The 15,908-nt window shown below is 41.6% G+C and overlaps 1 protein-coding gene across 2 annotated transcripts in view; it reads left to right on the plus strand.

Annotated features, from left to right (window-relative positions):
- The window catches only part of SLAIN1 (SLAIN motif family member 1), a 130,797-nt gene that overhangs the window by 10,305 nt on the left and 104,584 nt on the right, over positions 1 to 15,908 (plus strand). For both annotated transcript variants that reach the window (XM_019525266.1, XM_019525267.1), the window contains exon 2: positions 6,389 to 6,528. In XM_019525266.1, the coding sequence (XP_019380811.1) occupies positions 6,435 to 6,528 (94 nt within the window). In that variant the 5' untranslated portion in view covers positions 6,389 to 6,434. The remainder of the gene's footprint in view (positions 1 to 6,388; positions 6,529 to 15,908) is intronic.

The raw sequence follows: 15,908 nt of genomic DNA on the forward strand, positions 1-15,908 counted from the left end.
CCGGAGCCGCCGCAGCCCCGACCTGCCCGCGCGGGGCTGCGCCTCCCCACCCCCCGGGGCTGCGCCGGCCGCCACGAGATTGCGGGGGGAGTTGTGAGGAAATGAGTTTGAGCTTTGAGGGGAAGCTGGGGAAAGCAGGTCCAGGGAAAAGATTCGTCACCTCTGTTCCTAGTAGAGATGACATCCTGTTCTTCCTTATCTTTTATCTCTGCTATGAGTCCCGGTTGCCTTTTCCTGTAGTCTAGAGCAATAGGCTACAACCTGGATACCGTCCCCTGTATTCGGCACTGGTGAGGTTACAGCTGGAGTGCCGCGTCCGGTTTGCCTCCCACCCGCAGAAAGGAGGGGGACAAATTGGAGAGGGTCCAGTGCAGGGCAACAAGAATGGTTTGGGGGCTGGGGCACAGGGGGCTTCTGAGGAGAGACTGGGGGAACCGGGCTTATTTAGTCTGGAGAAGAGAAGACTGAGAAGAGATTTAATAGGAGTCTTCAGGTACCTGAAGTGGGGTTATAGAGTGTGAACGATGGGTACTTCCCGAGACTGGGGGGGCACCATTTGTAGGCAGCGGCAAGTGGGGACTGCCCTCAGACACCCGTTTTGGCAGCATCAGCGGCCAGTCTTGGGGTGGGGGGGCATGTGCCCCCCGTGCATCGTCTGTGATAAAGAGGATGGGGCCAGGCTGTTCTCAGTGGTGGCAGATGACAGAACAAGGAGCAATGGTCTCAAGTTGCAGCAAGGGAAGTTGAGGGTAGATATTAGGAAAACCTCCCCCAGTTCCTGACCCCTCCCCCCCCCCAAAAAAAAGTAGTAAAGCATTGGAACCCATTACACGGAGAGGTTGCGGACTCTCCGTCCTTGGATGTTTTTAAGACTTGGCTAGACAAAGGCTTGCCTGATCTAGTTGAGAAGGGTCCTGATTTGAGCAGGGGTTTGGACTAGATGACCTTCTGGTATGTATCCAGATGTGCATGGACGTTTGGTTCCGTAGGGACAAGTAGATATCCAGGGGTCAAAAAAACCAAAGCAGTGCATGCTTGGTCAGCGCACAATTGGACAGGACTTTCCAGTATGTGGCACTGTAAATGCGTTTGCATGATGGTGTTTATGTGAATGTGCTTCTGAAGTCCTTTCCAGCCCAAATTTTTAATGATTCTATGAAAGAGCAGTTGAAAATGGAGGTGTTGGTAAAGCTGAACAAATCGCTTGGCTTGCAGTGTTGCTTACCCTTTTTCCCTTTTAAAAATGGGGGGAAAAAGACTGGTTTGAGGCTCCCCTCAGCCTGTTCTCTTCACAGTAAGGGTGTTTAATTCCTCCCTCCCCCCAAGTTGTTTCAGTCTTCCTCCTGCTCCTTCAACCCTCTCTTCTCCCTGAGGTCACTAGCTTCTTCCCAGATGGATCATACCCTTGCCTTGAGAGTGCTTTAGTTGCTGGGACAGTCACCCAAACTGTTGTGCATTTATGTGGGGCCGGTACATGCCCGGTTCTGAAGTAATACTGGGCAGTGAATACAGAGAGAGAGAGAAAAAAGAGTAGATAATGCAGTAGTGAGGAGATAAAATACAAGGTAAAAGAGTATCACAGGAATGACTGGTCATTGTTACACAAAAGCAATTGAAGGCAGGGATGGGTTAAGCAAGGGATTTGAAATTGGCTAGTGTCTTATAAGCTAATAGAATCACAGAAAAGTAGAGACATTATCAGAGGGCATCTAGGTCAACTCCTGCCTGAGGTAGGATCATCCTTACCCAAACCATCCCATACACTCCATAATCTAAACTCTGTGTAAGTCTACCGTCAGCCTTGGTATAACACAGACCGAACATCCTGACCTGCCACAGGTAAAGTCATATGCCTGCAGCTAATTCAGAAATCTTAAAAGGCGAACAAAAACTACAGACCTAACTTGGAAGATGTAGCTTCTCCTGTAGAAATAATTATGTAGGCATAACTGCAACACAGCTATTGAAGTGGCAAGATAAAAGACTTAATGCTAGCCATTTACAAAAGTATGTTGAAAAGCTCATGTTAAGACTAGGTATCAGTCACCGTGCTGCTGTGCTTCCTCAGCACATAAGATAGTTTCTAAATCCAAAGTGGTGACAACAGTCCACATTGGAGCTGACCCCTGCTCATGTTTAAATATTGTTATTTTGGTCACTTGCAAAGGTTCTTAAGAAGTCCTGTATGTTTATTATGTTTTAGGATATTTATTTATACATTACAGGATGATTTAATACTAGGCATACATTTTGAAGTTTGTTTCTTCAGCATCAATTTTCAATAACTATTTATTGTTAAGACACAAGTGTTTGTTGTACTTGACTTACGGCATCCTTTCATATGGCAAATAATTATCCCAGAAAGGGCTATTGGAGAACATGGCTCGGTGGAACTGGTTTTTTTATCAAACTTGACATATTGCTTATGTTAGATCTGGCTGGGTTCCCTTGGAGGGTCTAGTTAGTTTACCCAGTTAGTTTAATAACGTTGTGTGCAAGTTTACAGTTTAGGGCTGTATTAAATCACCATTATTTCAAGTAGCCGTAATGCAAGCCATAGTCGTCATTATTTATTATTTTTTATTTGTTTCCTGGAAGCAATCCTAATACTATACCATACCATACCATACACATATGCATGCAGCTTCCGTTCATCTCATATGTACGTCTATCCTCAAAATTAGTAACAAGGATAGTTTCTTTAAAAATTTTTTTAATAAGACTAAAGTGATTCAACTGGGCTGCATTTTTTCCTTCACGGACAAATCTTCAGTGATTTGTGTTGGTCAGTTTGTTACCGGCTGTAGAGTTACTATACATTTTATGATGCCTCTTATGATCCATTAAGGCTCCTTTTTTAAGGCATTGATTTTCTAGACCTTGTCCAAGGCTAGTGCAGTCCTAGTTGCTGACTTACTAGCATTGGATCCTAACTGGTTAATACTGCTTCAAAAATGGCAATTACCCAAATGAGTCATTTTTATTGTAGCAGGTCAGAATCTTGTTTTGTTGTCAACTTCTTGCATAAACATCAAATCATTTAGAACTTGTTGGCCAGATGTTTGATCTCAAAACACTTCCTCAAGGTAGCAGCGGGCTAAGAGCTTTTTTTTCAATGTTTACAAGTGTCACTGTGGTTTTTATTTTTTAGTGTTAAATGTGTTGCTTGAGTGAGTATTAAGTGAGAGGAGATCAGCTTTCTCCTCATACAAATTCAGTCCTTGAGCTGTGCTGGGATTGCCAACAAGGACACCAGTTGTCACGAGGGCACTTGTCCAGCATCTAATGGACCAAGAGTACCAATTTATTTCACAAAAAGTAGGTCACCGAGGAAGCAGTAGATAGCAATTCCTCACAAGTGACTTGAGCAGGTTTTGAGCCAATTCTCTTGTCTCTCCTTAGTGATCAGCAGGGATCTTCATTTTCTCTGATTAAAAAAAACCAAAACCCCAGTTCTCAGATTTAAAAAAAAAAAAAAAAAGTAACCCAAAATCTGCATTTTTATGTGATTTAAACTGAAACATCACTAATATATTATTGTAAGCCCTGTTATTCATTATTTTACTAACTGGCGTTTATATTAGATAGAACTTCCGGCTGGCCGGCCAGACACAAGTGGTGGTGGGGGGGAGGAAAGCTCGCATGCCACCGCTGCCGCCCACCACTCTGCACTGCTGCTGCTCTGTGTGTGGCTGGAAACCCTTGTGCCTCAGGTAACCAGCATTTTTAGATTACTGGCACCCCCCATTTCCCACTCATGCTGGATGACAGAGCTATTACTCTGTGTGTGTCTGTGTGTAGTGATGTTTTATTTTAATGATGGAAAAATGTGGATTTTGGGTTACGTTTTTTTAATCTGAAACCTGTGGAACCAGGATCCCTGGTGATCAGCTGAAGCATACAGTCCATCTGTCCTGTCATAAGCCCTTTTGTATTCTCTATTTGAGTTTTGCTTCATGGTGCAGGTCTTTTTACCCCGTGTCTATATCTGATTTAAGAGTATGTTTGTAACTACACGATGCATTAAAAACAACTGGAGTGTGTGGTCCTAGTCATTGAGTCAAGAGCCATCTTCAGCAACTTATTCAGTTAACCAGTTCTAGGACGATGCATATTTTCCCAGATTAACTGATACCTGCATGAAATGTTGAGATCCACAAAGACTTCAGTGGCAGGGTAGACATCAACTTTAAGACACTGCCCATGCAATCCTTTTATATTGTATTTGGTACTTTCCAACAAAGCTACAAACTGTGTTCCTAACCTAAGGGCAGAAGAGATGAGGAACTTCCTAAATTATCTGTCCGTGGTTAGCTGCCTCATGTATTCCAAGACAGGCAAAAATATAATGGCTTCTCCTGCGTATCTTCTGCATGTGGTTTCTGGTTTGCCCGTTACTGCTGAAACTGGACCTATGTTGTCATCCAGCTAATGATTTTCATTATGTCCAAAATCTGAATGTAACAAACAATAGGAAAAATAAAATCTTTGGCTTATCTGGGAGAGAAATGATCCTCTTTATTGTATCTCTGGAGCATGTTTTAACAAATGTTCCTGTCTTTGTAGTGGTGGGACATTGACAGTGCTCACCTCCCCCTGCTTTACCTGCAGAAAGTTAGAGTGTTTTCATGTTTTTGGGCATTATGCTTGGTTGTTGTGTGTAAGGTCTGTTTCTGAAGTTCTAAGAATAGATTAGACCCATGCTTCTTAACCATTTTGGACGTGAGGCATCCATTTATGAATAGAGTGGAACCCAGTTTCAAAACTCATTTATATATTATAGTGCAGGGGTCAGCAACCCCCGGCACGCGTGCCAAGTATGGCACGCAAGACCATTTTGCTCGGCACACCGCCACCAGCCCGGGCTTTAAGCAGCTGCTGCCAGCCACAGAGCCCAAGCTGCTCCCAGCAGACGGCTGGGAGGCTGCCATCCCTGCTGCAAGCAGATGGGGCTCCGTGGGCTGGCTGTAGCTGGGTGGCTGCAAACAGCTACTCTGGGCTCTGGTATGTCGGCACTCTGGCACCTTCCAAGGTAGACATTGTGGCTTTTTGACGCTTCAGCCAAAAAATGTTGCCTACCCCTGTTATAGTGTTTACCTCCTTATAGAAGGGACAAGCAGTGGGGATGGGGGCCTGGTGTGTCAAGGACAAGCTTGAGCTTGTGCTTGTCTGCTCACACCTCACTAATTTCTTTACACCTTGTGGTACACTTGAAAGGATTTGATGGAATCCCAGGGTGCCACGTATCTTGGTTAACAATCAGTGGATTAGATAAACTTTTTTGTTTAGAATGATTTGGGGATGACCCTGCCTTGATCATGGGGTTAGACTTGACCTTCTGAGGTCCCTTCCAGTCTTATGTCTCTATGATAAAAATATCTAGTTTTATGATGTATCCATTCTGACATGATTGGCCAAACTGTTAAAAGTAAGAATTTAAAAGATGGATGTTACATGAAGTTCTAATTTAAATGCAAAATTAAGTACAACATTTACTCTACTGGCTTTGCTCTGTATGTATATAGCACCTAGCACATGGGGCCTCCGATCTGTGGTTGGGGCCTCAAGTTACAAAGTAATGCAAATCAAATAGCAAGATGATGCAAAAAATTATCTTTAAAATCCTCTAAAATGAACTTCAAGTGGTAAGACAGCAGAAGGAGTTAGCAGGAAGAGTTATAACTAACAAAGGAAACGTGATCATATGTATAGTGATTATTTCTAATTTTGTTATCTGAGGTTTTTTTTAGTTACTAGAATCTGATTCATAGATATTTGGGTCAGAAGGGACCTTAGCAGATCATCGAGTCCGACCCCCTGCCCTGGGCAGGAAAGAGCGCTGGGGTCAGATGACCCTGGCCAGGTACATGTCTAGCCCTCTCTCAAAGACCCCCAAGGTAGGGGAGAGCACCACCTCCCTCGGAAGCCCATTCCAGATTCTGGCAACCCTTACTGTAAAGAAGTTCTTCCTGATGTCTAATCTAAATCCGCTCTCTGTCAGTTTGTGGCCGTTGTTCCTAGTTACTCCAAGGGGTGCCCTGGTAAACGGAGCATCTCCTGTTCCTTCCTGTCCTGCCCCTCCCCCCGATGAATTTGTTGGTGGCCACAAGATCATCTCTCAGCCTTCTTTTGCGGAGGCTGAAGAGATCCAGGGCCCTCAATGTCTCCTTGTAGGCCTTTGCCTGCAGGCCCCTAACCATATAAGTGGCTTTCTTCTGAACCCTTTTGAGGTTGTCCACATCCCTCTTGAAGTGTGGCGCCCAAAACTGGATGCAGTTACATAGGATTCTTGTTGTTAGAACATCTTATCCAAAGTAAATGAATACTGCAAAACTAAAGTTCATTTTTATGTGCAAACTAGCTAACATTTGTGTATATTTTAATTAAGGTTGTATGTCTTACCTACTAAGAGCCTCATACCCCAAGAGAAATCAATGAATCCCCTGCAGTGGTGTAGACACTTTTTGGATCATCCAACTCCTGAGATAGAAGCTGCAAAACGTTCCCTGTGCTTTAGACTGGAACAAGGTAATTCTTTTCATTTCATTTTGCTTGAATTTTTTAACTAAGTCAGCATCTGTTTTTGGTAAGTCAATGTAAAGTTCTTTATGAAGTTCTATAGCTTCAGCTCCTTTCTGTGTTTAGCAAAAGGGAGAAATAGTGGTGTAATATAAGGCTGCTGACAGATGTGGGGGGAAAAAAAAGTGCTTTACTGGAAGAGGCATTGCATTAGTTCAACCAGCATCTGTATAGATTACATGCTCCAGCGGGGCTTTTGGGGGCTTTTATCTTGCAGCTGACTGAATAAATCAGTTATTAGATAAAAGCACCAAAAAGCCCTACTGAAACACATGATCTGTACAGATGTTGGGTGAGCCGGTTCCAACTAAGGCGATGCCTCTTGGGCATGTGCTGTGCTTGGCATGGGAGCACACCAAGATTAAAGTAAGGCACTATTTTTTTTTTCTTTTCACATCTGTAAGCAGCCTAATTGTATAAGCCTTCTCTTGTTATATGAATGATAGCTGTGATGAAAGGTTTTGCTTAATATGCATTTGAATGATCTCCTTCTCCTCTTCCTCTATTCAGCTCCTAATTTTTAACATCCTGTTAATTCCCAGGCCACCCCAGTTTCCTTAACAGAAGGGCTAGTGGGTTTTAGTGAAAGAAATATTGGATGGGCACAAATAGAGCTCTGTACTTGTATAAAATCCTATGCACCATGGTTGGATTCCATATTGGCGCAATGATGTACCTGTGTGCATTTTGTTTAACAATAAGAGTGTTGTTTGTAGAAAAGACAAACCAGAAATCTAGCTTAATTTTTAATAATGTTGTTTAGGACTTTCAGTTCTTTGAAAATCTGGGGCCAAATTCTTGGCTAACATAGAATTGCACAGTGTCAGTGAACTGATATGGAATTATACCTGCAACTGGTGAATTCGAATTTCTGTATATTCAGCAGTTGTAAATATAAATCAACCATTCTATTTTTATCATTTTATTTATTTCTTCCATCATGCCAGCTTCCAAGTTAAGATGCTAGTATGCTGGGTGCTGTTTCTGGCCTAAAGAGTTTATAGTCCAGTCTGGGAAAAGGAGTACTCAGTGAGTATGTTATAAACAATATGAGGGAAGGATGGGAGGAGGAGAACAAGGTTAATGGTAATGGAGGCATGTAGTCGTGTAAATTAGCTTGCAGACTGAGCCTTTACAGCCCCTAAGCACATTCTTCATTCCAACTGCTTGGAGTTAGTAATTGCATGTTTCAGTTGTCTGAAAAGTAAAATGCAATTTTTGCATCACAGAAGCTAAGAAGGGGTTTACCATTTGCTTCGGTGGAAGGCAGAGTGGGGCCATACAACTTAATGGTTTCAAATTGTTTGAAAATCTGTAGATGTCTAAATAAATAAATATCACCTATTTTTGAATCTCTTTCAACTTAGCCATAATACTTGGGCTCTTTAATTTGTGTGTCATAGCAGCAGTGGGTCTTGCGTGAAGTATTTGAAATAAGAGCTGGGCATGTGTTAATGATTTGGTTAGGGAATGTCTGTGTTGTTTCAGAGTTTACAGAACAAATCTGTTGATGATGCACAAGCCAGAAAAAAATGATTTACACTCCTGTTTTGGTAAAACTCATCACAACGCAGATTTTGGTTAACATAATATAACTTTATGGTTTAATTTAGTTCATTTTGGTTAAGTTTGAACCTCTTAGTTCTAAAACAAAGTCCAGATGCAACCTAGCCTGTCTTTTGCTGCCATTCTTAGTTTTAAATAATATAAATAATACTAAACAAAGGCACACAACAGTAAAATTGTAGACTCATAATGAAGTCATTCAGGAATGGATTGTTAAAAGAGATGGGTGGTCTTTCATTTTCCCCCAACTCACTGTTTAAATCAAATGGACAACATCATTTCTTTCTCAGTTTTTTTTCTAAATAGTTAGAAAAGTATGCAAGTTAGTATCTCTCTGGTTATTAGATTGTACTTCTTCAATATCTGAGAAGTCATTACAAATGTTGATGTATGACTTGCTTTTATACCTTCCAAGGTTATATGCAGCTGCATGTCAGTTTCATCCATATATTCTAATTGTGTGTTATTACTTCATGAAATATAAGTGTTCTATAAATAACTTCTGAGGATTTATATTCTCTTCAAAAGATGTGCATAAATCCCACTATGGGAGCTATCTATTAAAGGAGAATATTGTTTCCAAAATGCTCTTAACTGCAAATATTCTGTGATAGAATTGTTTGTTGTTATTAATTAATATTTTCTCACAGACAAGTGTTGTTTTTTTCCTATAAATAATAGGTAATCAGGAAATGTTACTTGGAAATGTTAACAATTCTAAGTGTAACATAATATAACTAGATTATGAATAGATTGCATATGTTTGTTTTTCCCCATTTTGAAATAGGATGAGACCACTGGAACAAACTGGTAATTTAAAAAAAATAAAGCTAGCTTTCCATAATACGATTTTCCTAATTTTATTTTTTGTTACTATCAGTTGATGCTCATTTATACACACATGCACCATTTGATCCTAATTTTAAAAAGTAATCCTGTAAAAATAGCACTTTAGGGTTCCATAATGATTCTGTTTAGGGGGTGGTATCTCAGTTTACGAGTAAAATAATGCAAACATTGTGGGATTTAAAATTCTGGTTGTGCTGTATCTGGGTGACGTAATCATTACTAACTGATCTTGTTGAGAAATATGCGGGTGTACTCAGTGCATTTGCAGTGTGAAAATATGTCCTCTTGTAAAGAAAATGTTTGTTTTTGGAATTTATGGGGCAAATTTGTTGATGATGCATGATTTCAAAAGAAACCTAGTGTAGATTTCCATAGATATTAGTACTATAATGCTAACAGGAATAGAAGCCAACAGAAACATTATTTTTGTCACGGAAGTCAGCACAAATGATTAAATATGCTTGGGGAGCACAGCTGTGAACTGTATGTAGCTACTGTTTGACTATTAATGTTTTGTGTTATTCAGAATCTAGTTTTGGTAGTGCTGGAGTGTGTGGTGTTGTAGCTGTCATGGTCCAGGATGTCTGTGTGAGGCAACAATTTTTGTGGGTGTTATCTATTATTGGACCAAGTTCATAGTTGGGATGAAGTTAGGTAAGCTTTTGAAGGCAAGGCATAGACTTAATGAAAAATGTCTTGCATTCAAGGGCTTGTTTAACTTAATTCAATCATGTGGTTTAATTCACAAAAATCCTTGCCTCTTGCAAATCTAGTTTTTGGCTAACATACTGTTTTACCTGACTTAGCTCAGTTACTCCTGTTTTTTGCTTCATGCTCCTTTTCTTGAAACCTTGTCCTTTTAGTGTTTTTACTTCTAGTTTATAGAAGTTTGCTATCTCTTTTGCATCAGTTCTCTTCCCCAACCTTGAATGTTGCTGTCCCCATGTGTGCATCTTTCCAGTATGATGGAGTCTGTGTTATATTTTGTAAGTAGCACAATGGAAGTAGTCAGTGGAACTATAATGATTTACACTCAAGTTGAGAATATGCCCTGTAACTTCACAGCTGTAGAATGCCATACAGTTGCACAGTGGGTAAACCAAGGAGCTAAGAGGCTTAAACAAGGAGTCTGTCTAGAGAAGCACAGTTACAATTTCAAGGGCTGAAGAAAAGCTATCCTTTCTAACTCAGCCTTATAGGCAGCAAAGCTCATTCTCTTAGAGAGTCTGGAATATTATTTAGACAACAGAGCTCATGCTAGCTTAGTTCTCTCTCCTCGGAAAAACACCACTAACTGTTTAAAAACAACAGGGTGTGATCTTGTTCCACAGAAGTCAGTGGAAGTTTTGCCACTGCCACAGCCTTTAATTTTATAGTCTCTGTCTGTCTCTGTGTCTGTTCTGCTCTCTGTCTCTTCTCTTTTAGTGGTAGAAACAGTTCTTCACGTATTGCAAGGAAAAACGTGCTCCAAACTAAAATTACTGCCTAATATATGTTTCTTGGAAGGGAAGACATATTTTAATACTGAAACAACCATATATCTGCTTATCTTCAATGGTTTATGACCTCATCAGCACCTCTCTGAAATTATGGCTTTTACTGCATTCATGCACATAAAGAATTGGACAGTTTTTTGACAGGTGGACGACATTTGGACAGTTTGACTGAAGTCAATTTAAATGAGATATACCTAGTACAGAACTTCAAAAGCCAGGAAATTTGAAAAGCTCTGTCATAGCAGTATGGACCCTCTACCCCATCAGATGGTGACCTGTACATTATCACTAGCATAACTTCTATTTCAAACTTCCTGCCTCTCGAGAAACAGTTCCAGTTCTGATCTTCTGACCTTCCTTACATCTCTGATCCTTCTGGAAGAAAATACACTATTTGTTAAGTAGCCAAACTATTTTGACTCCTTGTCTAAGTACAGACAGTCAAAAAGCCTGAGGCTGAATCAGTTCACTCGTTGCAGGTTAGTCTAAACTGCAGAGATTAAACTGAGAAACAACTGGACAGACCTTCACTTTTGATTCAGGAAATGCTCCCACATACCTGCTGGAGGGTGCTAGAGCACAGCTCTCTGGCATGTAGCCAGGCTGGGCTGTGTTCGTTTCTTCTTCGTGCTGCCCCCAAGGTCTCTGGGATTTGCAGTCCAGAATTACAGCAGCAGGACTCTGTAGGGTTGCTCATCACTTCCTTTTCCTGCTTCCAGGTGCCTCTGAATTTGTAATCCACAGTCGCAGCCAGCAGTAAGTTTTTAGCAGGGCAGGGCAGGGCAGCTCTGTACTTGGGGCAAGAGAAGTTTAACCACCCTTCCTGGCCCCAGACCCCAGCAGCGGTTTGCCCTCCCCTTCCCTGCCAACCCTTCTCTGCTGGAGCAGACAGCCCAGCCCAGCCCAGCCCAGGGCTGAAAAGTATGCTGGGATGCTGGGGGTACCATGATTTAACTTGAACCAGGAAGAGGCCTGGGATGGAAGTTTCATAAACTGGTTTGACCCAGATCAGTTAAGTCTGATCCTGCACTCAACCAGGTTTATCTTAAAACAGTTTCCGCCTTTTTGAAAGTGGTTTATGTGCACTGATTTTCTGTTCTGTTACAGCTTTAAATCAGTTTCTGATTGCTTAAATCGGTTTATGTGTAACTTCTGTCCATAGCCTTTATGATCAATGGCTGTGGCAGAGCACAATTGGGGTGCTTGCCACGTGGCAGGGGCTGCAGTAATGTGGGTCAAAGTCAGCAGAGAAGGCAGCCAAGCAAAGCCCCTGAATGTCATTCTAAGGGAGGAGGTGTGTGGTGGAGCACCTTTGGGGGTGTTCACCACTTGAGTTTTCACAGGCTTTGAGGGGAGCCTGCTTTGGAGGAGCAACAGGGGAAAGATCCCCTAGGAACTATTTTAAGGGGGAAGGTATGTGGCAGGGCACTGTTGGTGCCTGCCACTTTAAGAGCGGAGCCAAGCAGCCAGCAGGTGCTTTATTGCGGTGGCCATTTTAGACCTCTGGTTGCCTATATAAATAGAGCAGTTCTCTGCTGGCAGGACAGGTAATAACATCACCTGGCTATGAGGCTGCATGCAGCACCCAGGAGGTAGGGGCAGGAGCTGTAGGGGATGGTTTGGAGGCTCCTGCGCATGACCTAAAACTGCACCCTGCCGGGAGTGAGTGGCATGGGATCCCCCAGGAAAACGCCATGCCATTTACCACCCCGGTGAAAGGTGGGTAGGGGCACCTTAACCCCAGCACTTACCTTTGCGTGGGTCATGTAACATTGGCGGTAGTTGGGGCCATGCATGGCTGCAGCCGCCTGAGCCCTGTGGGGTGTGAGAACCTGAGGAGCAAGAGTTGGGGCCATGCATGGCTGCAGCCGCCTGAGCCCACCGGGGAGGGAAGCCCTGTGGCCCCAGTGAGGGGGTGGAGGTGAGGGGGCAAAGATTAGGTGCCCCAAGGAGGAGAAAACCAGAGGGCTTGGAGCCCAGTATGTATGAGTGGATAGAGTTGCCCCAGAAGGGGCCAAGGCAAGCTTAGACCAAGTTGAGTAATTGGCTGGCCACTACCCCAGTGAGGGTCATGGGAGAGGCCCAAAAGATGATACGTCTGCCACCCAAGGTATGAGCTAGCTAAAGCCTATGGCCTAAAGGGCCTGCTCCAAGAAGTAGCAAGGCAGTACAAGTTGTCGAGGCGTGAAAGAGACCTGGTGAGAGGGTGGAGTATGAGAGGCCCTAGTGAGAGGAGGGCGGTATGAATGTGCGTGTGACTGAGGCCTGACAATGAGGCCTAAGCTTGGTATGGCTGTAAGCCGGGAGCATTATTATCTGGATGCCATCTGCGAGGCTTGGGCTGTGGTGTGGGGGGGAACAGAGTCGCAGATAGCGCCTCCTGGCATTGGGGCAAGAATGCGCAGCCTCCCACCTTAATTAACAACTTAATTAACAACAAGGCATGGCAGGTGAGATAGGTGGGTGGCGTGCCCAAAGGCAGGTGGGAAACTAGCACTGTGGCTGGTCAGGGAACCCCCACTTTGCCACAGTGGCTCACAAATATTGCCTCTTAATCTTTTAATGGTATGTGGGTGCTCATATGTAGTAGCTCTTTGACAGCAGAAGAGAGCAGAAAATACTGGGAGAGAGTGAAAGTTTGTGTGTTACATGCTTGAGCTGAAGCAGGGCTGTTCTGAATTCCAAACAAATATGAATTTCATGCCAGTTTAATTGATGTTATTTGAGACCTTGGGAATGTAAAATTTTATAGCACTAAGGATTTGATTAATAAGATTTAATGCAGCTCTATCATGTATTTTTCATATCATACATGACGGAGATCGAGATTAGTAAAATGTTTTCAGGTTTTAAGTAGCAGTAAGATGAAGGCTGCAGACATCAGCTTGGTGGCTTTTATTATAAAGAAAATGCAGCATGTAATTGTAAACTTGAAGCAATTGAAAAAAGTTGCAGAATGGATGCAGTTATCTTCCTTTTATGGATCTGGTATTGAGAGAGGATGAATGCCCTCAGCTCTCATTAGCATCAAAGCTGATGGTTAGCATCTTGTAGGTTGAGGGTTATAATAGTTCCTTGCCTAAGAATAAGCTTTTGCTCTCCAACTGCACACTATTTTCAAACATATGAGTCGCTTCCTGTTAGACTTCTTTACCTTAGGACACCAATTTGCTGTGTGCATTATTTTAGGCAGGTTTTTTATTGTTGTTCTTTTTTTAATGACTGATAGGATTTTTAAAAGCAACTGTTGAAGGGCTTTTTCTCTGCATGCAAGGATGCAGAGTATCCTTGCTGTCCTTTTTAGAGGCATGCTTTTAATGTGTTCAAAACAGAAAATGTTTGTCTGTACTTTGTAAATATGTTGCAAGATAGAAATGTTCTTTTGCAGAAAAAAAAGGCATATGTAAAATGGAGTATACTTAACTTCTGTCTTTGTTTGCAGATACCATTTCTGCTTCTGTTTTTGTTGTAATTCTTGCATAACCCACCTATCTTTTTAACTAAATTATAATAAATACAATGATGTCATTTTTTGGAAATTAGTAAGTAGGTAACTTGATTACATCCAAATTAAAATGTCTTAAACATCCATTTTTTTGCAGTTGATCATGTGTTTACAGCAGGGCTGGATTTGTAGACTGAAATCCTATGTTCAGGATGGTAGAGGCAGCATTGTAAGTCACCTCACAGTGAAAAGGTATTCATCAGCTTCCAGTTCTGGATTGGAGGTGATTTGATAATATCCACCAACCACTGAGCTGAGACCACAAGCTTATCATGGGGAGGTGATAGAACAGTTAGAAATTGGAAGGGCATTTGGAAATGCCATCAGGTTTTGCAGTTACTTGTTTTGTTTGCCCCCTTATTTTATTTGAGGATTGCTGTGTGCTTCTTCAGAATAAAAGTAATTTTACTTATGCAGTACATTTTCAAAATCCGTAATACAACAGATGTCTAAAAGTGATAGTAATAGGATCAATCCTATCAGTTACCCTGTTAAAATTGCAGGCAAGATATTATTATGCAAGAAAGCGCGAATAGCTACTTTTGTTTCATAAATGTACACACACACAATCTTTCCTAGACAGCGAGTAAAATAGGTTGGTTTGTATTAATGGAGACAAAAGCTTTTCTGTGAAGGAGAAATTACTTAGCTGGGATTGAATGGGCAATCCTTCTAAAACTAGGCTTTATATCTTTTAGGTGGGGAGCTCTTTAATTTTCTTCATTCTCTGGCACTGTGTATTTGTATTGGTGCTCAGCATACTCAAATCATTGGTGTATTTCTTCTCTGAATGCATTTAATTTTTTTTTCAATGTCTATTTTTGAAGTAGAGAGACAGGAGCCAGACACAATATTCTCGAAACCTCTTTGATAGTACAATGTTAACTTTTATGACTTTGACCATTCTCACATTCAGAGAATTTCTCTTTCTGATTCAGATACAAATACGCTAAAAATGCTTGTCTAGGAAGTTTTCTTCTCTTGAAAAAACAAGTTGCTTAAATCAACTGTACTGATTTATTCTAAGATTTTCTTTCTGTGATTCACTTTGTTTTTCAAAAATCTCTCATAACTCTAATATTCTTAACTTTTTACATTTAGAATGGGACGTAATAGTAAATATTTCAAATTGTGAAACGTGTTTTGAAGGGGAAGTATTCAGTTATATCTTGTTATGTTGAAGTCTTTTTGAAATCTGAGCATTTGCCTAGATTAAATACTATAACTGATTTACTTAAAAGCATAACACTTTTGAAATGAGGGAATAGGAGTTAAGGTAAATACACCTGCAACACAGTAAGTGGTTTTTAGAAATGAAACCCATGATTCCTTGTGTTATAAAGCCACTTGGAGGTTATTTTAAGGATTAGGTTCGTGCTCATTGTAAACATCTGCAAGAAAATAAAGTAAAACATGCTGCTCAGAAACATTATTGGAAATCTCTATCTAAGCACTTTGCCTGTACATACTGTAAACGTTCTGGAATGCATCAAGTGACCAATTTTAAGTTGATCCTCGTCTGATAATTTAGATCTTTTAGTTTTGTTTCTGCGGTGAAAGGTTGTACAAAGGTGATGCTACAGCAGTAGTCGCTGTAATCACCTTTTATAGACGTATATTTTCATCCCTTCAAAATCCATAATACAACAGAAGTCATACCACCAAGTTGTTTGAAGGTATTTTTTTTTCTTGTGCAGCTATGGAAGCAGAGTGTTGGGTTGATTATATAAGTCAGGGCTGACCAGGGCTGCATACAGCCTGCTAGTAGTTAATTTACAGCCTTTGGGCTCCCACCCAGCCACTGTTCCTTTCACCCCCCACCCTCTCTCATTGCTTTGGCTGGAGGAACAGCTGGAGGTTTTGAGTTCCTGTTCCTCCTCAAGCTTCTGTTTCTTGCCCCCCTCCCCAGGGGG

Source organism: Gavialis gangeticus, unplaced genomic scaffold (assembly GCF_001723915.1).
Source record: "Gavialis gangeticus isolate Ggan-Ray unplaced genomic scaffold, GavGan_comp1, whole genome shotgun sequence".
Classification (NCBI taxonomy): Eukaryota; Metazoa; Chordata; order Crocodylia; family Gavialidae; genus Gavialis; species Gavialis gangeticus.